Here is a 27,910-nt window from a genome sequence, read left to right as displayed (position 1 = left end):
CAACCCCCCACAGCCCATAACTATGATGATTCCAAGCCCCCCCACAATTAACAGCCCTAGCCATGGCAATCCCATGACCCCCTTCCATGACCCATAACCAAGGCAACCCCCCCTCCCAACAGCCTGTAACCATGACAATCCCAGATCCCTCCCAGTCAATGGTCCATAACCATGGTAATGCACGCCCCCGTCTCTCCACAGCCTGTAACCATGACAATCCCAGATCCCCCCCCAGTCAATGGCCCCTAACCATGGTAATGCACGCCCCCACCTCTCCACAGCCTGTAACAATGACAATCCTGGACCCTCCTCCCCCCAGTCAATGGCCTGTAACCATAGTAATGCATGCCTCCCCCGAATCCCCACGGCCTGTAACCATGACAGTCCCAGACTGCCATGCCCCCCCATCCTCAACCACCACCTTCGTCCTGAGGAAGTTTCAGCCAGGGCCCGATGTGACTCAGGGGATGGGGGGGTGGCGGTGAGGGTTAATGGACAGGGCGGGTCGCTGAACAAAAGCAGAAGCTCCTGGGTGCTGCAGATGTATGATTTGAATATTCACTTCCTCCTCCTGGCCGGAGGGGACTTTTTCTTATTTTCAAAAAGCTACGAACTGTGGCTTTTATTTTGTTTGTTCCTGAGCAGACATGGGGAGGGGAGCCGACTGAGCGTCCGGTGCCCAGGGCCTGAGGGATGGAGCTTAACCTCAAACCCCACCCCCCACCCCCCCCCAGCCACAAATAGAGAGAGAGATGGAGGGGTCTACCCCTCCCTACCAACCTCTGCCTGTGTTTGTCCTAGGTGAGGGGACAGGCCTTTTCCTTTTGCTTTAGTCTTTTGTGGGATATTTTATTATTGTCACGGCCCAGGTTGTTGCCCACGTAGTTTTGTTCCTTTTTTGCTCCCTCACGCATCAACTGAGCGACTTTCCCACCACCAGAATCACATGACTTTTCTTCTTCCCCCCAACCCCGCTGGCTTCTAATGACCACCGGGGTAGCTAATTAGAGTCGTACTGCAGGGAAACAGGCCCTTCGGTCCAACTCGTCCGTGCTGACCAGATATCCTAAATTAATCTGGTCCCATTTGCCAGCATATCCCTCTAAACCCTTCCTATTCATGTCCCCATCCAGATGCCTTTTAAATGTTGTAATTGTACCAGCCTCCACCACCTCCTCTGGTAGCTCATTCCACATATTAAATATTTAAAAGCAATTATGCCCTTTTAAGGGCAATGCAAGCCATCAAATGTGAGTGGGAAGTGTGGAGGGACTAAATCAAAATGGAGTTTTAAGGGAAAATAAAGCACAGTGTCCCCCCCCACCGCTATGGGCTGATTTTGTTCTTGTTCACTCAGGGGATGTGGGCCTTTCTGGCTAGACCTGCGTTTATTACATATTCCTAATTGCTAAAAGGGCAGTTAAGAGTCAGCATGTTTCTGCAGACATGTGTAGGCCAGACCAGGTAAGGATGGCAGATTTCCTTCCCTAAACAACGTTAGTCAACCAGGTGGACCCTTTCAGCAATGGTTTCACGGCCATTATTAGACGCTTAATTTTACTGAAATCAAGTTCCACCATGGCGGGATTTGAAACCTGGTCCCTGGAATATTAGTTGAGTTTCTGTATTAATAGCCTGGCAATAAAACGACTAGGCCATTGCCTTCCTGGGTAATTAAATTATCTTTAATCCGAGTGCCTCACTGGGCCATTGCAGAGGGTGGTTAAGTGACAGCTACGTTGCTGCAGGCCTGGAGTCATGTGTAGGGCCAGACCTGAGTAAGGACAGCAGATTTCTTTCCCTAATGGGGAACCAGAAGGGTTTTTATGACAACCAATTTTGTGGCTGCTATTACTGAGAGGTGCTTTTAATTCCAGCTGGATTTGAACCCATGTTCCCAGAGCTATCACCTGGGTTTCTGGATTACTAGTCCAGTGACACTGCCTCCTCATCGTGACATTTGACCTCAGCCTGAAGTAGATAAGGTAGAAGAATCAGCCAAGCTTCCTGCTCCTGCGTACTCAGCAATAAGACACTCTACCCAGACAAGCTTATAAAGGCCGTGCAGTGGCTGGAGGGGACTGTATTGGGTTACGACCACCTCACGCATCTTAAGAGCCATGTAACACTCATCCAACCCCAGGCTCTTGTTTATCCCTGATTTTAATGGCTCCCTCACAGGCGGCCATGTCTTCAACTGCCTTCGTCCTTGGGTCTGGAACTCCCTCCTTAAACCTGTCCACCCCTCTCTCTCTCTCTCCGCCTCCTTGACCAAATGTTTGTTCTTCTTTTCTAAAGGCTCCTTACATGAATCAGTGACAGAAAAAGAAAGAGAGAAATGGAGCAGTTTAAGGAGGAAATTCTGGAATCCATGGCCCAGGCAACTGAAGGCACAGGGAGGGGGCCTTCCTTTAAGGACTGAGGTGAGGAAGAACCTTTTCACTCAGAGAGTGGAGAATCTTTGGAAACCCCCCAGGGTTGTGGAAGCTCAACCATTGAGCCACAGTCAAAATAAAGTCTGAAAAGTTTCTATTTACTCATGACATCGAGGGACAGCGTCAGAAAATAGTACTGAGGTAGACATTCAGCCATGATGGAATAATAAAGGGTTGTACGATATTCCAGCACCAAAGTCATCCTAAAGTTTCAATGAAGAAAAACACCTTATTGGATTGGCATTAAGAATCCAGCCCTGATCATGTTACCTCAAAGAGCTGGAGGGGTCCACAGAATGGCATTACGTTAGAGGGTTGGCAAGTAACATTGGGCCTAAATGATAATAGCAGGGATTTGGGGTGACAACTATGGGGCAGATAGATAGAAATTATTTCCTTAGTGGTGGGACAGTCTTTGTGGCAGGGGTGGCAGAAGAGAGGGAGACAGGAGGTGTTAAAGGAGTAGAGGGCAAGAGGGAGAGTATTTAAATGACAACCAGGGCATTCAGGCCTGATGCCAGAAAGCAGTTACTCATGCAAAAGGGGGATGAAGTAACAAGAAAAGGGGGCACTCGATGAATGGCAGGACACAGCAGAACTCAAGAGGGTAAGAGGGATCTTGAGGGTGATTGCTCACAGATCCCCAGAGGTGCCAAGTTAAAAGGGTGGTTAAGCTGGCATGTAGGATGCTTGTCTTTATCAGTTCGAGTCATTAATTATAACAGCAGGGAGGCTATGTTGGAGCGCACAGAACTTTGGTAAGGCCACAACCAGAGTACCATGTGCAGACTGGTCTCCGCACTATAGGAAGGATGCGATAATGACACTGGAGATGGCACAGAGGAGATTCAACAGAATATTGTCTGGAATGGAGCATCTTAGCTACAAAGGGAGGTGGGATGAGCTCAGATATAATAAAGTGTGGAGCTGGTGGAACACAGCAGGCCAGGGGAAGCGATGGCCTAGTGGTCTTATTGCTGACTGTTAATCCAGAGACCCAGGTAATGTTCTGGGGACCCAGGTTCAAATCCCACCATGGCAGATAGAGGAATTTGAATTCAAAACAAGAAATCTGGAATTAAGAGTCTAATGATGACCATGAATCCATTGTCAGTTGTCAGGGGGAAAGCCCATCTGGTTCAGTAATGTCCTTTAGGGAAGGAAACTGCCATCCTTACCTGGTCTGGGCCTACATGTGACTCCAAACCCACAGCAATGTGGTTGACGATGGGCAATAAATGCTGCCTGGCCAGCGACACCCATATCCCATGAATAGAAAAGGAAACTAGAAAGGAGGCAGCATCAGAGGAACAGGAAAGCTGACATTGCAGGTCAGGACCCTTCTCCAGAAAACAATAAGCTTAGGTTGTTTTTTATTTGTAGCACAGACAGTTGAGGGGGGACCCTGATAGTGGTGTATAATATTATGAAGAGCAAGGATAGGGTGGATAGAAAGCAGCTGTTCCTTTTTACCAAAGGGTCAATAACAAGGGGGACTCACTTTTAAGGTGAAGGGCAGGAGATTTAGAAAGTCCTTGAAAGGAAAGTCATTTTTGACCCAAAGGGTGGCAGAGAGTCTTGAATGCACTGCCTGGGAGGGTAATCGAGGTGGAAAACCTTTAAAAAGAAGTCTTCAAGGCCACTGGCCTAGTGCGGGGAAAGTGGGATTAGTGTACATTCAGTGTATTTTTGGCAGTACAGACTCGAAGGGGCAAAGGACTTCTTCTGTACTGTATGATTTTATGCTACTATGAAACCAGGAACTCCCTCCCCTAAAAGGCTGTTGACGCTGGCTTTTTTAATGACAAATATTGACGACACTGAGCTCCTGTGGAGCCGTGAGACTCGAGGGTTACGAAACCAAGGCGGAACTCAATTATGATAAAAGTCGACCATGATCTCATCAAGTGGTAGAACAGGTTCGAGAGGCTGAGTGTCCAACACCTGCTCCCCGTAGCGCTAAACTGGGTTTGTTCACACGACAGAAACAAATCCGAGGAGGAGATTTCAGACAGAGGTGCTCAGAACTGTGTAGGGGTTTGACAGGCTAGATTGGGAGAAACTTCCCTCTGGAGGGGTGAGGATCAGTAACCAGAGGACACACGTTTAAGATAATTTGCAAAAGAATCAGGGGGAAGATAACAGGATTTTTCCACCTCCCCACAGCAAGTTGTTGTGATCTGGAATGCAGTGCCTCAAGGGCAGTGGATACTGAATGTTATCGTTTATTGTGAAGAGAATTACATACAGAAGTAGGGAGGTTATATCATGCAGGACACACAGTGAGACCACATCTGGAGTACTGTGCACAATATTGTCCGCCTTATTCAAGAAAGGATGTAAAGCTGTTGGAGACAATTCAGAGAATTTTTACCAAACTAATACCTGGCATTGGGAAGGTTTTCCAAACTAATAATTAGAATAGGAAGCTTTACCAAACTAATACCTGAAATTGGGAAGATTTTCCAAACTAGTACTTAAAATGGGAAGATTTACCATACTAATACCTGGAATTGGGAAGGTTTACCAAACTAATGCCTGGAATGGGAAAGTTTACCAAACTAATACCTGGAATTGGGAAGGTTTTCCAAACTAATACCTAGAATGGGAAGGTTTACCAAACTAATACCTGGAATGGGTGAGTTTTCCAAACTAATACCTGGAATGGGAAGGTCTTTTTGCTGGAATTTCAAAGAGTATGAAGTGACTTGATTTGGAACATAAGATCCCGAGGGGTCTTGACAGGCTGGATGTGGAGAGGATGTTTCCCCTTCTGCCTCTTACACTGAAAATGTAAAACTGTTTGAAAATAAGGTGGTGACCTTTTCAAACAGGGAAGGAAGTGAATCAGGGGTTTGTGAGTCTTTGGAACTCTGTTCCTTAAAGGCGGTGGAAGGAGAGTCTTTGAATATTTTCAAAGCACAGGTGGATAGTTTCTCAGTAAGTAAGGGGCTGAAAGGTAATCAGGGTAGCCGGGAATGTGGAGCAATGAAATCAGCCACGATCTTACCGAACAGCAGAGAAGACTTGAGGGGCCAAATGGCCGACATCTACTCGGAACTCATTATGTTCAGTATTCAATTGTAACTTTGAGAAGGGAATTGGAAACAATTTCACGGCTATGGGAAAAGAGTAGGTGGTGGTGTGTTACAGTTCACATGGGGAGTTTGAGTTGCTATGGTGACATACACTTTTAGATTTATGGAGCTATGGATAATGATGGATATGAAAGTAGGGATGTACTGAATATAAAAGCTGGGATGTACTTCTGAGGCTCTATAAGGCTCCGGTCAGGCCGCATTTGGAGATTTGTATGCAGTTTTGGGCCCCATTTCTCAGGAAAGATGTAATGGCCCTGGAGCGGGCTCAGAGGAGGTTCGCGAGAATGGTCCCAGCAATAAAAAAATTAACATATAAGGAATGTTTAAGGACTCTGGGTCTATACTTGACAGAGTTTAGAAAGATGAGGGGGGATCTAATTGAAACTTACAGAATACTGAAAGGCCTGAACAGAGTGGACGTTGGGAAGATGCTTCCATTGGTAGGAGAGACTAGGACCCAAGGGCACAGCCTTAGAGTAAAGGGAAGACGTCTTAGAGCCTTTTATAAGGAATAACTTCTTCAGCCAGAGAGTGGTGAATCTATGGAACTCACTGCCACAGAAGGCTGTGGAGACCAGGTCATTGAGTATATTTAAGACTGAGATAGATAGGTTTTTGTTTGTCAAGGGGATCAAGGGTTACAAGGAGAAAGCAGGAGAACGAGGTTGAGAAACTTATCAGCCATGATTGAATGGTGAAGCAGACTCGATGGGCTGAATGGCCTAATTTCTGCTCCTATGTCTTATGGTCTAGGTTCCAGTTTTGTTCTATCACACAGCTGGCTAAGAATCTCACCTGGTCTTACTGCCTGCCATTCATAGGAATTGACAGCCAACCTCTACTGGCTGCATTACAAACTCACCTTCCTTCCACATAAAGTCCCAGAGTGGGGCCTGACCTTGGAGCCTCTGGCTCAGAGGCAGGTCCACTACCCATCAGCCACATGAGCTCCTCTAAAGAGTACATAAATGGGGCTAATTGAGTAGTTTTTCCAAAAGAGCTGTGGAGGGCAAGGTGGGCTGAATGGCCTCCTTCTGTCTTTCTATATTGCCAGTAGCATCTTTTTCTCCATGTTCCTTGTCCTTTTATGATCCTGACAGAGCTTTAAACCCCACACCTCTCCATTAGAAAAAGCGACTATAACTACCTCAGTAACATTGCCCAATCCAAGCTCTGTCTCAGTTCATCAATCGCTCAATCCCTCATTAGTCTTTTCCTATCTCTAGACTTGACTAATTCTGACTCACACTTGGCAGGACACCCACTACAACTTAATTCAAACTATCCTGCCCCTGTCCATCAGTAAAGTGACAATGCATCAACAGACAGTGCTATCACAGTGGTAACAAAGTGTGGAACTGGAGGAACACAGGAGGCCAGACAGAATCAGACGAACAGGGTCAGCTTTCCTGCTCCAGCCTGGCCTGCTGTGTATCTCTAACTCCACACTGAGTTATCTCTGACTCCAGCATCGGCAGTTCTTGCTATCAAACAGTACCTTGCTTATAACAATAACCTGCATACTGATGCTCAGTTTGGCTTCCACCAGGGCCACTCAGCTCTTGATCTCATTACAGCCTTGGCTCAAGCATGGAGCAAAACAGCTCATTTCCAGAGGTCAGTTCAGAGAGAGACAGCCCTTGACCTCAAGGCTGCATTTGATTGAGTGTGGCATCAGGGAGCCCGAGCAAAACTGGAATCATTGGAAGTTGCAGGGAAAACTCTCCACTAGTTGGAGACATACCTGGCACAAAAGAAGATAGTTATAGTATTGGAAGTCTGTCAGCTTAGTTCTAGGACATCTTTGGAGAAGTTCCTCATCAATGACCTTCCCTCCATCATAAGGTCACGAGTGGAAATGTTCATTGATAATTACACATCTTTCAGCACCATTCATTACTCCTCAGACACTGAAGCAGTCCACGGCCAAACGCAGCAAGATTTGGACAATATCCAGTTGTAAACTGTAAACACTCAAGCCAAATAAAACAAGAGAGAATCTAAACATCATCCCTTGACATTCAATGGTGTTATCATCACTGAACCCCCACCATCAATATCCTGGAGGTTACCACTGACCAGAAACTGAACTGGACCACCCATATAAATACTATGGTTACGACAGCAGGTCAGAGGCTAGGAACCTTGAAACAAGTAGCTCACCTCCTGACTCCCCATAGTCTGTCCACCATCTACAAGGTGCACATCAGGAGAGTGACATATTTCTACTCACTTGCATGAATGACTGCAGCTCCAACAACGCTCAAGAAGCTTGACACCATCCAGGACAAAGTATCCTGATGGATTAGCATCGTATCCGCAAGCATCCAGTCCCTCCACTGCTGACGCTCAGTAGCAGCAGTGTGTACCATCTACAAGATGCACTGAAGAAATTCACCGACGCTCCCTAGACAGCACCTTCCAAAGCCATGAACACTAGAAATGCAAGGGCAGCAGATACATCAGAGCACCACCAGCACCTGCAAGAATTCCCTCCAACCAGTCGCCATTCTGACTTGGAAATATATCGTCGTTCCTCCAATGTCACTGAATCAAAATCCTAGAATTCTGTTCCTTGGTGGTCTACCCCCAAAAACATTTATGGCAGCAGTTCAAGAAGGCAGCTCACCGCCACTTTCTCGAGGGCAAATAAATAGTGGCCAGACCTGCAACATCCACATCCCATAAATCAATAGAAAAATTCACACGCAGCCTTGTTTTCCTGTCAACCTGCTCAGTGACCAACACTGGCTTCCAGTCAAGTAACACCTTGACTTTGAAACTCTCATCGTTGTTTCCAAAACCCTCTATGGCCTGACCGCTGCCTCTCCTCCTTAAATATCTCTTTAATTTCCTCCAGTCGCATGACCCTCCAATGATTTCAGACACCTTCGGTACCAGCCTCCTATTCGTTCCTGACTTTAAACTGCGCCACTATTTGCAGCGGATAACAAGGTGCAAAGCTGGATAAACACAGCAGGCCAAGCAGCATCAGAGGAGCAGGAAAGCTGATGTTTCGAGTCTAGACCCTTCTTCAAGGGTCTACACCCGAAATGTCAGTTTTCCTGCTCCTCTGATGCTGCTTGGCCTGCTGTGTTCATCCAGCTCTGCACTTTGTCATCTCAGATTCTCCAGCATCTGCAGTTTCTACTATCTCCCACAATTTGCAGCTATGCTTTCAGTTGCTTAAGGGCCCTAAGCTTTTATTTACCCTCCCCAAACCCCTTCCCTTGCTTGGAGCATCCTCCCCTCATCCTGTATATATACGGTGTTCCTGAACTGTTAAGACTCACTAAAACTATCAAGTGGTGCTGCTCAGGGGACAGGAATGATTGAACAGTCTCAGCTCTGAAAAAGTGAAGGCTGGAAAGTGATCTAAAACACATCTTTTAACATCCTGAAGTGGTTCGCTACAGGAGACGCACAAAAGATGTTTCCACTTCTATGGGAGGGCATCTAAACCAGGGGTCATAAATATAAGATTAGTTACTAATAAATCCAATTGGGAATTCAGAAAATAAAAGTGCAGAGTCGGGAGAACCTAGAATTTGCTACACAGGCAATGATCAAGGTCAATAGTATTGACGCACTTAAGAGGAAGTGATAAACACATGAGGCAGAAAGGGATAGAAGGATCTGCTGATGGGGGTGAGTTGAAGTAGGACAGGAGAACTTAGGAGCAGGAGTAGGCCATTCGGCCCTTCAACCCTGCTTGACCAATCACCTGGATCATGACTGATCTGCCATCTTCATTCTATTTTCATCAGAAACAAGAAATAGCAGCTAGAGTAAGCCACTTGGGCTCCCAAGTGCCGTTATGGATCACAGTTGATAATCTACCTCAAAGCTATATTTCTACATTACCCTCACATCCCTTGACATCATTAGTAACAAGAAATTCAATTTTTTTTTTTTTTTAAATCATTAATAGAGTGTAGGCAATACTGGCAGGGCCAGCGTGTATTGCCTGTCCCCAGTTCCCCCTTGAGAACATGGTGAGCTGCCTTCTTGAACCGCTGCAGTCCATGTGCTCTAGGTAGACCCCCAATTCTACTCGGGATGGAGTTCCAGGATTTTAACCCAGCGACAGTGAAAAACTGCCAATATATTTCCAAGTCAGGATGGTGAGTGACTTGGAAGTGAATTTGTAGGCAGTGGTGTTCCCATGTATCTGCTCACAATCTCTGTCTTGAATTTATTCAATGACTAAGCTCCTACAGCCCTCTGGGATAGAGAATTTCAAAGATTCATCACCATGCGAGTGAAGAAATTCCTCCTTACCCCTGTCCTAAACAGTCAAACTCTTATTCTAAGACTTTGTTCCCTGATCCTATCTTTTTATCTATCTGTTCTTTCTACATCCTGTTCACACCTGCGTATGCTTCAGTTAGATCACTTTTCATTCTTCTGAAGGCCAGAGAACACAGGGCTTAGTCTCCTCAGTGTCTCTTTCATTATCACCATCATCATCGGCAGTCCCTCGCACACGAGAGTGACTCCCTTCCCCTCTCAGGATGAGTCTGTAGGTGGCTGCACAGACCAATGGGGCTACCGCAGGCTCTGTTACACTTGGGGGCAGAAGGTGGGCACAGGAAGGAGGTGGGTGGGGCATTGGCATGGCAGCGCGCCCCTTTCGCCTGGCTTCTGCTTTTTCCCGACAGTGAGTCTCAAGGAACTCAATGCCTGCCCGGATGCTCCTCCTCCTCCACTTTGGATGGTCTTGGGGCCAGAGATTCCCAGGAGCTGGTCGGAATGTTGCACTTCCCCAGTAAGTCCTTGAGGCCAGAAGATACAGAAGCTTGAACACGCGCACTGACAGGTTCAGGAACAGCTTCTTCCCTGCCGTTATTAGGCTGCTGAATGGATCTACCTAACTTCAAATAATGTTGATCCTTGCTTTGTGCACCTCCTGTGCAGCCATAACCTTGTATGCCTCGCTCTGTCTAAAGCACTCTTAAATTGTATGTCCTTGTTTACTATGATCTGCCCGTACTGCACACAAAACAAGACTTTTCACTGTACTTAGGTCCATGTGACTACAATAAATCAAACCAAAAGGGTATCGTTGAAGCACTTTCTCTGTCCACCTGGGGCGCGCCTGCCTTTTCGAAGCTGGGTGTACAGCCCCTGCTCAGGGAGTCTTGTGTCGGACGTGCGGACGACGTATCCAGCCCATCGTAACTGATTGAGGGTGGTCCATGCCTCGATGTTAGCCTGGCCAAGGACGCTGGTGTTGAAGAAGGGTCCCAACCCGAAACTTCAGCTTTTTCCTGCTCCTCTGATGCTGCCTGGCCTGCTATGTTCCTCCAGCTCTGCACTGTGTCATCTCTGGTGTTGATGCATCTTTCTTCCCAGAGATCAGTCTGGTGAATCCTTGGAGGCTTGCAATGGGTTAGAAGCATAGAGCCAATGGGCCAAATGGCCTGTTTCTGCACTAGGCAAAGACAGCACTTGTGTAGCTCTCTTCACCAAGCATCTCAAGGCAGTTTACAGCCAACAAAGTAGCGCCACTGAAGTGCAGTCACCGTTCTAATGAAATGTAACAGCTAATTTGCGCATAACGAAAGCTCTCCCAAACAACAATGTGCTAACGATCTGATAATCTGGGTCTTTTTTTGTGTGTGTGTGTGTGAGATGCTGATTGAAGGAGAAATATTGGCCGGGAAACTAGGGAGCACACCCACTCATGTTCTCCTTCAAGACAGTGTCATGCAACATTTAATGTCAATCTGAGAGGAGTCACAGGGCCTTGGTTTAACATCTCTTGGGAAAAGACAGCACTCCAGCAGCACGGCACTTCCTCAGCACTGCACTGGAGTACCAGCATTGATTTTTGTACTCAAGCCTCCGTGCGGGACTTGAACCCAGGACCTAGCGGTTCAGAGGCCAACATGCTAGAAAGGTTGAGAGAGCTAGGGCTTTTCTCTTTAGAACGACAAAGGATGAGAGGTGATTTGATAGAGGTGTACAAATTGATCAGAGGTATAGATAGAGTGGACAGCCTTTTCCTAGGGTGGAGGTAGCTATTATGAGGGGGCACAGTTTTAAAGTGAGTGGAGGTAGATATAGGGGAGACCTCAGAGGTAGGTTCTTTACTCAGAGAGTGGTCGGGGCGTGGAATGCATTGCCAGAGAGGGTACTGGAGTCGGCCTCATTAGGGGCATTTAAGCGGCTATTAGATAGGCATATGGATGATAGTATAAGGTAGGGGTGGAGGTTAGATAGTAAAAGTTCGGCACAACATCGTGGGCTGAAGGGCCTGTACTGTCCTATGTTCTATGCTACCAACACAGCTGCATGCAACTTATCCAAAGCTCGTATGCAGACAAAAGTAATGTTAATTGCAGTTCCTTTCTTATTTTTTGGAAAAGGAAAAGGCAAAACTTGCCTCCATGGGGATTGTCCTCCACTCCAATCTCTGAAATGTTGGTTGTCCGCACGTCATTGCCGGTCACAAGTGGGTCCGTTGATGTGGGCTGGGCAGCGAGCGGAGAATGCGGACCTCCGCTCACATCTCGGAGGCGGGTGGGCCTCTGGCAGCGGCTCTTCTTGTGCTCAATGAAGCCCAGGATGTTGCGCAGCAGGAAATTGGTGCCACACTGCCCGCAGGTCAGGAGGTCCTGGTGTCGTGGGTTGGGTTGCGGCGGCATGGCAACCTTCTGCCTCGAGGCCTCATCCAACTCGGCGTCCTCACCTGCGAAAGAAAAAGCCCAAGTTTTAGTCCTCTCCAGTTCCCCTCCTGCTCCCGACACAAAGACAGACAAGGCAGCACCAGAGGAGCATGGAAGTCGACGTTTCGGGTGGGGACCCTTCTTCAGAAACGGTCCTGAAGAGACCTGGAGAAGGGTCCCGACCTGAAACTTTCCTGCTCCTCTGGTGCTGCCTGACCTGCTGTATTCATCCAGCTCCACCGTGTTATCCCTGACTCCAGCATCGGCAGTTCTTCCTATCTCTGACAAAGACAGACAAGCTTGCATTTATATAGCGCCATCATGACTCCAGGAGGTGACAGGCAGCCAATCAAGTGCCTCTGTAGTTACGTGCAGCAAGATCCCACTGAGGGATACACTTGCATTGAAAGCAATTCAGAGAAAGGGGTACTTCTCTCTCTGATCTCTGGGACAATGGGATGGTCTTATTTGGAAAAATTCGAGCTGGTTGGGCCCATTCTCATTGGTGTTCACGAGAATGAGAGGTGATCTTATTGAAGAATATAAGGCTCTGAGATAGAGTTCTTGTGCAGTGATACTGTCCCTATGCCTAGGCCCAGGTTCAAGACCCACCTACTCCAGAGGCGTGTGACAACATCTCTGCATAGGTAAGTTAGAAAATACCTCTGAGGTAGATGCTCAGAGGACGTTTCCCCCCCTGGGAGGATGTTTAGAGATTGGAAGCACAGGTTTAAGTTAAGGGGTCTCCTATTTAAAGATGGAGATGAGGAGGAACTTCTCTCTCGTAGAGAGTTGTTAGTCTTTGGTATTTTCTTCCCCAGAGAGCAGTGGGCTTGGGTCATTGGACAAATTCAAGGCTGTGTTAGACAGATTTTTGACCAACAAGGGAGCCAAGGGTTATGGTGTTAAGTAAGAGAGTGCTGTCAAGTCCACATCAGCTCAGCCACAACCTTACTGAGAGGCGATGTTGATTAGAAAGGATGAAATGCCTGCTCTCTTATCCTGGTTTCTTAGGTTCTCATAATGACCAGATCATCTGTTGACCGAGGGATAGGATAAATATTTGACCCAGACACAGTTCAAAATTTCCTTTCTGATACTGGCTTTTTAAAAATTCGCCCTAGGTTTTGTGTCACATCTGGGAAATGACACATCTGGTAGGACCACATTCTTTCAGTCCTGCTCAGATTTGAGATTATGTGTCTCTGGAGTGGGATTTAAACCTGGAATCTTCTGACTTGGAGGTGAGAATGCTACCCACTGAGACCAAAGTGAGAATAGAACTCTTCTCATATGGGGGAAGGAGGTGCTGGTGCAGTGATAGTAGTAATGTCATGGGGTTAGTTAATCCAGAATCTAAATGAATGAGGGCATGATTCAGATCCCATCTTGAAATTCAATTGCGATAAAATTCTGGAAATGGAAAGGTAGCCTCATGGAAACTGTGCTTTAATTTGTAACAACCCATCTGGTTTACTAATGCCCTTGAAGGAAGGAAGTCTGCCAGGCCCACATAAATATCGAACAAAAGCATAAGTTGCTGGAAAAGCTCAGCAGGTCTGGCAGCATTAGTGAAGAATAAAAATCAAGAGTTAACGCCATAAGTATGGTTGACTCTTAACTGCTCTCTACCAGTTAGGGATGGCCAATAAATGCTGACCAGCCCACGTCCCACAAGGGAATGAAACAAAATGACCCAGGCACCAACACTCATATCCAATGAATAAATTATTAAAAAAACTCTCCTGGGCCAGATTGTCAAAGGACCCATCCCACCTGGCTGCATTTTTGTTGTAGTCATTCAAGGGATCTGGGCATCACTGGCCAGGCTATTATTTATTACTCATTCTTAATTGCCCAGAGGGTAGTTAAGTGTCAATCATATTTCTGTGGGTCTGGAGTCACCCATAGGCCAGATGTTTCCTTTCCTGAAGGACATTAGTGAGCGAGATTTCCACCCCTACCCTGACAATCAGCAATGGTTTCGTGGTCATCTTTAGACTCTTAATTCCATACATTTGTTGAACTCATATTCCACCATCTGCCGTGGCAGGATTCAAACCCAAGTCCTGAAACATTGCCAGATTTCTGGATTTACAGCCTAGTGATAACACTGCTAGGCCACCACCTCCCTTCAGGTAACAATGTAGTTACAGCACTTTACTCCCTACTTCTCACCTTCAGCAGTTAACTTTTGGTAGCTTTGTAAGGCCAGGTCCAGGTTCAATGGAACTAGAATCATAGAAAGAGGCCATTCAGCCCATTGAGTTTGCACTGACCCTCCAAACAGCATCCTGCTCAGCCCCAGTGCTCCCACTTTATCCCCATATTTCCCATGTCTAACCCACCTAACTTGCACATCTCTGGACACTACAGGGCAATTTAAAACGGCCAATCCACCCTAACCTGCACATTTTAGGGACTGTGGGAGGAAACCGGAGCACCCGGAGGAAACACACGCAGACACGGGGAGAATGTGCAAACTCCACACAGACAGTCGCCCGAGTCTGGAATCAAACCCAGGTTCCTGGTGCTGTGAGGCAGCAGTACTAACTACTGTGTTGGCCCCTGGCTAATCCCAAGTCTTGGCTCAAATCCAGCTTGAGCCACACAATTTTACAATCAGCCTAGCTGGACCTGAATTTCCTGACAGGCAGCTCTCAATGCAAACCACAAAGTTGTTCACATTCTGAAGAAGGGTCCTGACCCAGAACGTCAGCTTTCCTGCTCCTCTGATGCTGCCTGCCCTGCTGTGTTCCTCCAGCTCCACACTGGGTTATCTCAGACTCCAGCATCGGCAGTTCTTACTATCTCTGGTCATTTTCTCCCCTCTTTTAATTTTTTCATAGGACGTGGGTGTTGCTAGGGAGACCATTTGCTGCCTACCCCTAATTGCCCTTGAACTGACTGGTTTCACGATGATAGTTGTCATGGTCACTATTTACCAACACTAGCTTCCAGCACCAGGTTTTATTAATTAATTGGATTCAAATTCCACCAGCTACCATTGTGGACCTTTGTCCCCACAGCACTAGCTGAGGCTCCTAGATTACTAGTCCAGTGACATTACTACCACGTCACTGTCTCTCCAATACCCAGCTTTATGTCATCGTCTGAAAGTGAAATTTCAGCATCAAATCTATAGCTTCACCACAAACGCATTTTTGTTTTAAGAATGCCCAAAATCTGATCTTTCTGCACACAATCTGGGCCTTCGATGCGTCCTCCGAGCTCACTCTAGTCTCACTCCAACTTCCCCAGCTTTGAGTTCTTGCCCTGTTCAAGCATAACCATCTGAAGCAACATCTACATTATCCTCCTGGTTCTCGGAGATCATTAACCAACCCTTTAGTCTCCTCTATAACCCACTCCTTCATTTACCTCATGTTTACCAGATTTTCCCCTTGGCATCTTGTTGTTTTGCTTCCATATTGAGAATTTTTGTCCCTCCTTTTGGTCCTTCTGTGGCCTTTCTTGGGCTAATCGAGCAGACTCAGCAACAAAAACAACAACTTGCACTCATGTAGCGCCTTTAACCTGGTAAAACATCCTGAAGTATTCACAACCTTGTTATCAAATAGGATTTGATGCTCAGGCACTGGTGACTGGTTTTTTGGTTTATTCATTCACGGGATGAGGGCGTCGCTGGCCGGGCAGCATTTATTACCCATCCCTAATTGCCCAGAGAGCAGTTAAGCGTCAACCACATTTCTGTGGGTCTGGAGTCACATGTAGGCCCAGACCAGGTAAGGATAGCACTTTCCTTCCCTAAAGAGCATTAGTGAACCAAATGGGACTTTTTTTCAAAAATTGACAATGGACTCATGGTCAATTTTAGATTCTCAATTTTAGATATTTTTATTAAATCCAAATCCCATGGCAGGATTCTTACCCGGGTCCCCGGAACATTATCTGGGCCTCTGGATTAACAGTCCAGCGACAATACTACTAGGCCGTCACCTTCCCCTTAAAAACTGTCAGGGCTTTAAGGAAATAGCAAGAACTGCCGATGCTGGAGTCTGAGATAACTCAGTGTGGAGCTGGAGGAACACAGCAGGCCAGGCAGCATCAGAGGAGCAGGAAAGCTGACGTTTCGGGTCGGGACCCTTCTTCAGAAATCCCGACCCGAAACATCGAGGTTTTAAGGAGTGTCTTACAGAGGAGACGGAGAATTTTTTGGGAGGAAATTCTAGGGTTTAGGGTGCAGGCAAATGAAGGAACAACTAAATGCAAGGAGGTACAAAAGGCCAGAAGTAGAGGAGTGCAGAGATCTGGAAGGCTGGAAAAGCTGCAGGAGGTGGCAGAGATAGGGAGTGGGCATGCCAAATGTGGATTTGAAAACAAGATGATGCATTTGCATAAGGTAGAATGCTTTGCATTTGTTAGAATAGTAAACCGAAAGGTGGAAACTGCCATGCACTGTGACAACATAACAAGATAAAGGTAACTGTACACCTAGTACACTTCCTTCCCACAGCTTAGCAGTCATAGACTTTGACCTCTACCTGTCCTCTTTGGTCAGCCCTGTCAAGGGAGCCTCTCAGTCCCTGATTATCACAGGGGCCAGACCAGGCAAGGGCAGCAGAATTCCATCCCTAAAAGACATGAGTGAACCAGATGGGCATTTACATCAATTGATGATGGTCACTATCATATGGGACTAGCTTTATATTCCAGAACCATTAATTCAATTTAAATTCCACCAGCTGTACATGGGATTTGAACCCATTTCCCCAGAGCAATAGCTAGGGGCCATCTGGATCACGAGAACCTAACACCATGCCATCACCTCTCCCCTGGCAGACAAAGAGAAGCTGTTCCCATCAGTTCACTGCACAAAGACAAAGGAACATACATGTAAAATATGTTAAGACATACAGGGACCTATGAGGGCTATAGACGTTGGGGGGTGGGATGGGGGAAGGTATGCAGTGGTGTAGTGATAATGTCACTGGGCAAGTAATCCAGGCTGACACTTTGGAGATTGATGGATTTAAATCCCATCTTGGCAGATGGTGAAATCTGAATTCAAGAAATATCTAATCTAATGGTAATCATGTAATGACTGTTAATTGTCTTAAAAATCCAGCTTGTTCACTAATGCCCTTTGGGGAGTGAAATCTGCTGGCCTTAGTTGCTCTGGGCTACACATAACTCCAGACCCATAGCAATGTGGGTGACTCTCGACTGCCCTCTGAAATGGCCCAAGCCACTCAGATGAAGAGGCAATTAGCTATAGGCCAGAAATGCTGGTCCAGCCAATGACACCCACATGCCATGAACGATTAAGAAAAAATGGGGAAATGGGAATGACAGAGAACCAGCAGAGGGTGGTGCGTGTATGGAATGAGCTGCCAAAGGAAGTGGTGGAGGCTACTACAATTACAACATTTAAAAGGCATCTGGATGGGTACATGGATAGGAAGGTTATAGAGAGATATGGGCCAAATGCTGGCAAATGGAACTAGATTAATTTAGGATATCTGGTTGGCATGGACGAGTTGGACCAAAGGGTCTTTACCATGCTGTACAGCTCTAGGACTCTATGGCTGAACTCCTTCTGTGCAATAATGGTTCTATGATGGTTTTTCTGGATCCAGGTGTGGTCGAAATTGCACTTAAAATTAATGGCATAGAGACAGGCCTTTTGGCCCATCTGGTCTATGCTTCACGCAAGCCTCTCCCACCACTTCATCCCATCTGTTGACTTAACCCACTATCACTTTCTCCCTCATGTATATCCATTTACACCTTAAGCGCATTGTACATTCCCAAGACGTCAAAGTTGTTTCACTAAATCCTACTTCCACAGAATCACAGAAATCTTACAAAAAGAGGCCATTCAGCCTATCATGCTGCACTGGTTCTTCAAATGAGCATCATTACTTAGTGCCAATCTCCCGTTTTTCTCCCCCTGCCCTTTCTATCTAAAAAATCATCCAATGCTCTCAACTGAACAATCGTGCTTCCAAGCAATGCATTTCATACTTGACATGTGTAAAAGATTTTCTTCATATCATCTTTACTTCATTTGCAAATCCACTTTAAATCAATATCCTCTCATTCTTGTCTTTGTCCCATTTAACCTGCATTCATATAGCAGCAATCACAACCTCAGGACATCTCAAAATGGTGTGCAAATAATGAAGTAAGGGCAGCACGGTGGCTCAGTGGTTAGCACTGGTGCCTCATGGCACCAGGGACCCAGGTTCAATTCCACCCTTGGGTGACTGTCTGTGTGGAGTTTGCATGTTCTCCCTGCGTCTGTGTGGGTTTCCTCTGGGTGCTCTGGTTTCCTCCCACAGTCCAAAGACGTGCAGGTTAGGGTGGATTGGCTATGGAAAATTACCATTAGCGTTCAGGGATTTGTAGATTAGGTGGTTTATAGGGGGCTGGGTCTGGGTGGGATGCTCTGAGGGTTGGTGTGGACTTGCTGGGCCAAAGGGCCTGCTTCCACACTATAGGAATTCTATGATTTTGAAGTGTGGACAGTGTTATAAGGCAGGAAATAGAGTAGCCAGTTTGTCCATAGAAAGGAAAATGAGAATGACCAGATAATCTGTTTTTAGTGATGCTGATTGAAGGATAAATATTAACAAGAACACCAGGGATTATTCCTCTTTTCTTTGAACCAGTGCTGAGCAATAATTGTCCCCCTCTCTCTATTTGTGAGGCCTAATGTCTCTTTTGAAAAGGAGGTACCTATGACAGTGCAGCATCAGCCTAAACATTGTAGTCAAGTCTCTAGAGTGGGACTTGAACCCACAACCTTCTGACTCAGAGGCAAGTCACAGTGACCACTGAGCCATGCCCAGCCATGATGACTGATAAGGGGTGACTGGAGCACACTTCCTCCTCACAGCACACACTGCCACACAACACAGGAGCCCATAATCTGACCAAAGTTGCAATCAATATTTTCCAAACTGACAAAGACAGACTTTGAGATATAAACTAGTCACTACTTCACTAGTCGAGCTGTCAAATTCAACTTAGAACTCCAATGGCGCGTTTGAAAAGAGACTGGCATTTGCATAGCACTCTTCACATCCTCAGGTTGTTGCACCGTGCAACGCTGAGTTATTTCGGAAACAAAAGAAGTAGATGATTTGATTGCAGGAAGATCCCACAAACAATATATAAATAAATAGCCGCATATTCTGTTCACTTTAAGTGACATTGGTTACGAGAGGCGTATTGGTCCCAGGAGATTGAGAAGGATGTTCCTCTGCTCTTCTTCCAGAGAGTGGAAGTGGGATATTTTTGACACCCACTCATACAAAGCAGACAGGGGCCTCAGTCCAGTTCTGAGGAAGGGTCACTGGACCCGAAACATTAACTCTGAATCTTTAATTCACTGCTAGACCTGCTGAGCTTTTCCAGCAACTTCTGTTTTTCGGATAGCAAGAACTGCAGATGCTGGAGTCAGAGACAACACAGTGTGGACCCGGATGAACACAGCGGGCCAGGCAGCATCAGAGGGGCAGGAAAGCTGACGTTTCTGTTCGGGACCCTTCTTCAGAAATGATCCTGCACAGAATGAAAAACAGAAGAGATCCTTTGCAGGTCTGGGAGAGGGAGGATCTGAGCTGGGGTAAGGTTGATGGTCGCGCCAGAAGATTCTGCTGAGAGTGTGTGCTTGAGGATCCGTAGAGAAAACCCATTTTCGGATGCTCTGTAGGTAGAGGTTTGTCACGGTCAGGGCCAAATTGGGATGGCCTGAATGTTGTTTGGAGTCTATTGGGAATGATCCAGTTCTGTAGGCAGGTACTGAGAAATCTCAAGAAATCAGATTTCTGAAGAAAGGTCCCGATCCAAAATGTCAACTTTCCTGCTTCTCTGATACTGCCTGGCCCACTGTGTTCCTCTAGTTCCACACTGTGTTGTCTCTGTTTTTGGGGTTCAAGATCTGATTGGAAAGGCTGCACCTCTCTCAAAGCAACACGAGCCCCTCCTTTGATCCAGGAGTGGGGCAACTATCATACCAGGCCTACACACAGCGTGTTTTACTCTAGAATTTCCCTCCTTTTCTTCAAGACAACTTCTCCCCTTTATATCCTGAAGACACTTGGAAGTTACATTTTGACTTGCCTTTTCTGGTGGGAAATGGGATCACACTGGTCACCTGATTAGTATCCCACAGGCCCCTCCTTTCCAGAAGTCTCTCATCCCAAACAACAGTGTGCTGGGGGAGGTGGGGATGGGTGGGGAATTAGGAGATGTTGAACTGTTGGTTCCATATAAGTCTGTCATTGGCAACAGCAGGAGTTAACTGCAGGGAGGGAGTGAACAACTTAAAAGTGTCACACAACTCACATGTTCAAAATGAGTGATCTGAGCAGATCAGAGAAAAAGAGAGAGAGAGACAAACTGTTCCCACTTACGGTGAGATCTAGAATCAGACAGAGCAGATTTACAGCGATCAGCAAAGAAGCCTAAGCAGAAAGCTTTCTGTGCAGCAAGTGGTTTAGGGTCTGGGATGGACTGCCCAACAGTATGAGTGAGGCAGGTTCCACAGAGGCTTTTATGAGGGAATTAGATGATTATCTGAAAAACAGCAATGTGTAGAGAGGTGCCAGGTCCCCTGGTCATTAGCCGAGCCCAGGGCAGACACATTGGGCTGAACAGCCTCCTGCTGTGATTCTGAATCTCATAGTTAGGATGGTATTGAGGTCCAGTTAAACGAGCAGCCTCCATTCCTCGTGCCAATGATCATTCTTCAAGGGTGAATACAGACAGGGACCACAAACATGTTTGCAACGGCATGATATAGTGGGGTAAGCATAGTCACGCCCTCCCTGCTACCTCTCCATTACACCCTCATAATATATTGGCCACCAGTAGGAATGACAAGTTGAGAAGGAAGCCTGTTAGGGAATGCGTACAGGATCCTAGGATTTACAGTCCACATCACAAAAGCAAGAAAGCTATGCTAAGCCTTTAAAAACATCAGTTAACAAGGACTCACTGTGTAATTCCGGGCCCCACACATTATGAGGGATGTCAGGTCCTTGGAGCGGGTACAAAGGAGAGACGGTAGAAGTGGACCATGGATGAGGGATCTCAGTGACATGGAGAGACTGGAGAAGCTGGAATTGTTCTCCTCAGCGTAGGGATAATAAAGACATGATTTCATGAAGGTGTTCAAAAGGATGAAGGGATTTTTGCTAGAGTAAATATGGAGAAACCGTTTCCATTGGCAGGAGGCTCAGTAACCATTGTGTGTGTGTGTGTGTGTGGGGTCCAGGGTGGGAGTGCGCAGGGGGCACAGATTTACAATTGGATAGACAATGAGAGGAGGGAAGAGAGACTTATTTTTTATTACTCTGAAAGTTGTCATCATCTGGAATGCACTGCCTGAAAGGGCAATGGAAGTAGATTTGAAGGTAACGTTTGAAAGGAAATTGGATAACCTCCTGAAAAGGGTTAGACAGCAATTGCAGGGTAATGAGAGCACAAGCAGTGGAGTGAAACTAACTAGACAGCTCTGTCGAGAAGCTGGTACAGGCATGATGTACTGAATGGTCTCTTTCAGTGCAATATGCTTCCATAAAAAGTTGCTTTATATTGAGATATCTACTATAACAGACCTGGATTCCAACACATTCTGCAATGAAAACTACACAGAAGTATAAGATTCTTAATGGGCTCAACCAGGTAGACACCGAGTAATGTTTTTCCCTAGATACAGAATGGAGACCAAGCATCCCAGTCTCAGGATAAAGCGTTGGCCATTTAGCATTAGAAGTGGCAAACTTTCTTCAGTGGGGAGATAGTGGTAGCATCACCAGATTAGCAATCCAGTAAGGCCTGGTCAATGCTTGGGAGACATAGGTTCGAATCCCATTGTGGCGGTTGGTGGAATTTAAATTCAATTAATAAATCTGGATTTTTCACAGAATCCCTACAGCATGGAAGCAGGCCAATTGGCTCATCGAGTCATCAGCATCCCACCCAGACCTATGCCCCTATCCTATCCCTTCAATCCCACATCTTCCACGGCTAACCCACCCAGCCTGCACATCCCTGGACACTATGGGGCAATTTCCCATGGCCAATCCATCCTAACCTGCACATCTTTGGACTGTGGGAGGAAACTGGAGCACCTGGTTTTGTCACACTAACCATGAAACTATCATTATTTGACAATGACATTTTACAGTTATTCCTTCCAAGAAAGGAAACCTACCATCCTGGCTCTGGTGGTCTGGACCACATGTAACTCCAGACCCACAGAAATGCAGTTGACTCCTACCTGCCCAAATGGCTGAACGAGCCACTCAGTTCACGGGCAAATAGGGACGGGCAACGAATGCTGTCCTTACCAGTGATGCCCAATTAAAGAAGTGTTGCAAATCTTGAGATTCTGTACCCCCAGAGCTGCGAATGGTCAGGTATCAAGTACATTCAGGACAAAGAAAGATTGATATTTGGAGATTTAAGGGATAGCATGGGGAAAATGGGACCAGTGCCGAAGATCGCTCAATGATCTTGTTGAATGACGGACTGGGCCTAGGACCTGCTCCCGCTCCTGTTATGTTCCTAAGAAGCAGTGGAGCATGACAGACCTTGTCTGGATCACTGGGGAAGGGAGTCTAGGCTGCAGCTCACTGGGAGGGTATCAGGTGAATTGCTTCAGGCCAATCTTACAGAAGGTCCCAGCGGATTCAGGCCACGCTACAGCTGCCTGGCTCTGCATTTAAGCGATGTTTGGCAACAGGGGAGTGGCAGCAAATGGTTCGGGGGAGGGATGGCGCTCACAGAGGGGTTTAGATGATGAGGAGCAATTATTTTAAAAATTGAAGTTGCATGCAACAGAATTATAAGCTTCTTCTGTTACAATGTCACAGGAAGCCCTTTGATAGAGATTTGATCACTGTGCACAAAGTGACAAATGCTCTGATTGTTTCCTCCACTTAATCTAGCAGACCTTAGAAATGTGATAGCACCCTCATTGAGTGCAACACTCAATTTGCCCCCAGTACTGCCAGCACCATGGACAGCTCGACACTCATCTCCAAAGTCAGAAAACAACAATAACTTGCATTGGCATAGCAACCTTTAAAACAGTATCCCAAGGCGTTTCACACACCTATTATCAGAGGCCAAGATGCGCAAGGAGATTTTGGAGCAGGCAAGGGCCTTCTTGAAGTCAAGAGAAAAGCTTTTGGAGAGGATTTGCAAAAAATTATGGACTGAATGCATGAAGGGAAACTCTGCCAGTGGTGGAGTGTTGGAAACTCGCAGTGTTGAAGAGGCTAGAATTGGTGAAGCACAGAGATCTCGCAATTAGAATCATAGAGATGTACAGCATGGAAATAGACCCTTCATTCCAACTTGTCCATGCCGACCAGATATCCTAAATTAGTCTAGTCCCATTTGCCAGCATTTGGCCCATACCCCTCTAAACCCTTCCTATTCATGTACCCATCCAGATGCCTTTTAAATGTTGTAATTGTACCAGCCTCCACCACTTCCTCTGGCAGCTCATTGTGTATGTGACCATCCTCTTCTCCAAACGCAACTTGGTGTCCTGGGGTTTTGGTGAAGGGTGGGAATTCTGCGCGCGCATTAGTTCATTTGTGACTAAAAACACAAAACTTTCTGACTGTCCCCACTGAAATCCAAGTGAAAATAGTAAATTGGGGTCCATCAAATTCCACAGAACAATAATTGAAGATATTGTTAGTGAGGCTGGGGGTATCCATGGTCTGTTGGACCCCATTCAACCAGACCCTGATCATGCTCACCCCTTCTACACTCAACAATCGTCAAAACCCAAACTGATTGAGCTGGGAGGCCAGAAGATGTCCGAGACTAGGAAGGCATTCTGAAGGGGCAAGTGAGCAAATGGGGCAAATTCCCCTCGCTATCTGATTGCTCAATCCCTCCTCCATTGGCCAAGATCAAAGCTAAGCGGATTGGTCACAGTGTAGATGCTTAACTATGCGTGTTTATTTGTTTCATGTAACCTATGTAGCATGAAGCCATTTATACAGAGTCCAACTGGAGAGGAAGTCAGGTGTGAATTTCTATAGCGTCTTCCATGACCCCAGGATGCCATGCCCCTCCCCCACCGAACATTTTACAGCCAAAAATAGTATCATCACTGTTGTAATGTGGGAAACATGGCAGCCAATTTCCACACAGCAAGATCCCACAAACATTATGTGACAGTGACCAGATTCAGCAATACATATCAGCCCCAGAACAGAAGTCCCCTGCTCTCCGTCAAAACAGTGGCCATGGGGATCTTGTACACCCCACTCAAAAGGCCCCTCAGTTTTAACATTTCGCTTTGAGCTGGCAACACCTCAGGGAGTGTGGCAATCCCGCAGTGCTGACACTAGCACAATGCCAGACTGGATTGTACGCTCAGGTCCTCTGGAGTGGGACTTGAACCTTCTGAGTCAGAGGCAACAGCTCTACCCAATGAGCCACAACCATCACTGTTCAATTTACTTCGGAGGGTTTTATTAAACAACACAAGGTTCCCAGTGCACTGAAAACAGCACAGGTAGCAGAAAGTAATTAAGATGTCTCCCTCCCCTCAGGTCAGGATCTAGATGAGTAAGAGATTTATCAAGGTACCTGGTCGGGGCATGTCTCAATGACTAGCTCCTCCTGAAAGCCTCTTGTGTCTGACATCCAGGCTCAGTACTGGACCAGGAGAAGGGAATCAGCCTTGAAGCCAGTTAACAAAAGGCATTCCCCATTCTCCCAGTTCTTTTGTTCACCCTGTAAACACACCAATGGTGCACCTTGTACCTAATTAAATGGTTTTACCACCCCACCCCCCACATCGCTACCTACCCCCCTGCTCACCCCCCCCCCCCACCCCATTTTAAAAACGAACTTCAGGTTAAAGGCTGTGAATTGAATCTGAGGTAAATATCCAGTGCTGGTCATGTGGTATTCTAATCTTGTAGGTCAAGTGTCACAATGGGCCACGCTGCTGTTTGAACTTGTAATGACTCCACCTTGAACCCATTGAGAATCCTCTCAGCTGGAGACTAACAGGCCTTGGCTATTCTGTCAGAAAGGGGTGCCTAATTATCTAATGCATCACAGGCTCCCTCTTGTCAAAACTCCCCTTGGCCAGAGGTCGCATCCAACAACAACTTGCATTTCTGCAGCACCTTTCACACGGTATTTACGAACACATCCCAGGGTACCATGCAGCAATGTAAACCAACACAATCTGACACAAGGTCACACAAATCCCTCCGTGGCATTCTCTCCACCTCACCCCCCCCCCAACCCCATTCCCTTTTTCCGTAACCTCCTCCAGCCCTGCAATCCTCTCCGCTCCTCCCACTCTAGCCTCTTATGCATCTCCAGACAGGAGTCTCCACCTCTCTCTTGGTCTTCCTGTAAGATGCTTTTTAAGAACAACCTCCTTTCATCTGACCTTCTATCTCTTTATATGGCTCGGTGTCAAATGTTCTTTGATAAAAAAAACCTTGACATATTTAGAAGACATCTAGATAAATTTCAATTGTCTAGATACTAGAACGGGGCATAGGTTTGGTGGATCATTTTAAAGGGAGAGAGAAGGGCTGGAGAGACTTTAGAGAGGGAATCCCAGAGGCTGGGACTCAGGTGACTGAAGGTATGACTGCCAATGATGGAGCTAAGGAAAGAGGAAGGGAGGGGTGAGGAGCAGGTGGAACAAGAGGTGCAGGTATTACCCTAGCATCATCTGATGGAGGGAGAAATGGGGTGTTTGCAAGTTGGCACATGCGGTTAGAATAGAGTAGAACAGAATCCCTACAGTTGCGGAAGCAGGCCATTCGGTCCATCAAGTCCACACCGACCCTCCAAAGAGCATCCCACATAGACCCCATCCCTTTAACCCTGCATTTCCCACGACTAATCCACCTATTATCCCTTGGCACTATGGTCACTTTAGACAAACAGGAGGCTGGAAGAACACAGCAAGCCAGGCAGCATCTGGAGGAAAGGAGCAGTCAATGTTTGGGGTGTTACCTTTCTCCAGTCCTGAGGAAGGGTAATACCCGAAACGTTGACTGCTCCTTTCCTCCAGATAACACAGAGCGGAACTGGAGGCACACAGGAGGCCAGGCAGCATCAGAGGATCCTGACCTGCTGTGTTCCTCCAGCTCCACACTGTTGTTATCTCTGACTCCAGCATCTGCAGTTCTTACTATCCCTTTCCTCCAGATGCTGCCTGGCTTGCTGTGTTCTTCCAGTCTCCTGTTTGTCTACCTTGGATTCCAGCATCTGCAGGTTTTTTGTTTTGTTTTGTCTCTAACGTGGTCAATTTAGCAATGGCCAAACCACCCTAACCTTGGGTTGGGAAGGGGAAGCTACCAGAAGGCCACCTGGGGAAAGGGAAAGGTAACATGAGGCGAATGGGGCACCATATAAAGAGGTAGCCAGCGACTAAATGAGCCTAAGTTAGCTGCTTGGAGGTGGCGTTATTCCCATGGGCTGGACTGCTACGTTACCCGGCTGTTTCAATACCCAGCACTACAGGGCAAAGAGGAAGAGAATGGGGATGCACAAGCTAGAGACTTCCTCCTTGTGCAATGGGCAAGCATGTCTGCTTTGTGTAACTCATTGCAGGAGTCACAGTTTGGAGACCCCGCACTAATTTTCATTTTGACTGAGGACAGCTCATCTCTGACTCCTGACACTCAATTTGGATTCAAAATAAAATGCGTGCTCTGTAAGCTGCAAATGTCCTCTTCTCTCTCTCTCTTTCAATCCTTCAGTCCTTGAATGGAGTTAACACCCCAAGCCCGCTTAGACATTGGTTCTATATTTTAAAAAAAATAAGCAAGGTGGGGAGATAGGTTTAAAAGCAAAACTCTCGTTCTCCAACCTGCCTGTACTTGTGCCTTAAACAGGGTGGCGGTGCTGCAAGGGTTAACGCACCTCTCCAGACCTGTTTATCGGCCTATTTTCTTTCAGCCACACTTATCGCCACTCTTTGCTTTCGTTTCTGCCTCAGATTTTTTAACTCTATCTTTTCCGCGCGGGGTTGCCCCGCTCCGTCCCTTCCTTCGCCCCCATTTGCCCCTTTCTCGCCCTTCCCCGGGTTCAGTACTCACGGCTCAGTTCGCTGCGGTGTTGCGGTTTGCTGCCTTGTTTGCGGCGGGACATGGTCCGGGGGCCGGGGTCTGGGGAAGCCTCCACTGACCGCTCCGATCCTGCTGTCAGGCCACCCCCCAACCCCTCAGATCCAGGCTGCTCCTGCCCCCTCTCCTGCCTCTGGGGCCGGGATCGGCCGCTCCGGGGCTGCGAGGCGATGAGTGAGAGACAGAAAGAGGAGCAAGTTCAAGGCGGAGAGACTGGGACCGGGGGAGGAGACAGAGAGAGAGAGGGAGGGAGGGATAGAGAGGGAGGGAGGGGAGGAGGGTGGGGTAGAGAGAGAGGGAGGGAGAGGGGGGGGAGGAGGGAGAGTGGGGTACAGGGAGAGGGAGGGAGGGATAGAGAGAGGGAGGGGAGGAGGGTGGGGTAGAGAGGGAAGGATAGAGAGAGGGGAGGATAGAGGGAGGGAGGGATAGAGAGAGGGAGGGAGGGATAGAGAGAAGGAGGGAGGGATAGAGAAGAAGGGAGGAATAGTGAGGGAGGGGGGATAGAGGGGGAGAGGGAGGGATAGATAGAGAGGGAGGGATAGATAGAGAGGGAGGGAGAGATCGGGGGGGGGGGGGGGGGGGGGGGGGGGGGGGGGGGG

The 27,910-nt window shown here is 47.1% G+C and overlaps 1 protein-coding gene across 2 annotated transcripts in view; it reads right to left on the bottom strand.

Moving 5' to 3' along the window:
• Nucleotides 1-27,528, bottom strand: part of LOC109917115 (B-cell lymphoma/leukemia 11A-like) — a 40,782-nt gene extending 13,254 nt beyond the window's left edge. The window contains exons 1-2 of one of the 2 annotated variants that reach the window (XM_048618175.1): nt 27,285-27,528; nt 11,925-12,230 (exon numbers count right to left, since the gene is read on the bottom strand). In XM_048618175.1, coding sequence (XP_048474132.1) covers nt 11,925-12,230; nt 27,285-27,336 — 358 coding nt within the window. In that variant the 5' untranslated portion in view covers nt 27,337-27,528. Of the gene's footprint in view, nt 1-11,924; nt 12,231-21,175; nt 21,258-27,284 lie in introns of those variants that run through there. The other variant, XM_048618176.1, reaches the window with a different exon arrangement.
• Nucleotides 27,529-27,910: the final 382 nt, after the last annotated feature.

The sequence above is a fragment of the Rhincodon typus genome, chromosome 39 (genome assembly GCF_021869965.1).
Source record: "Rhincodon typus isolate 14 chromosome 39, sRhiTyp1.1, whole genome shotgun sequence".
Taxonomy (NCBI): domain Eukaryota; kingdom Metazoa; phylum Chordata; class Chondrichthyes; order Orectolobiformes; family Rhincodontidae; genus Rhincodon; species Rhincodon typus.
This window is presented reverse-complemented; position numbering and strand designations above follow the sequence as displayed.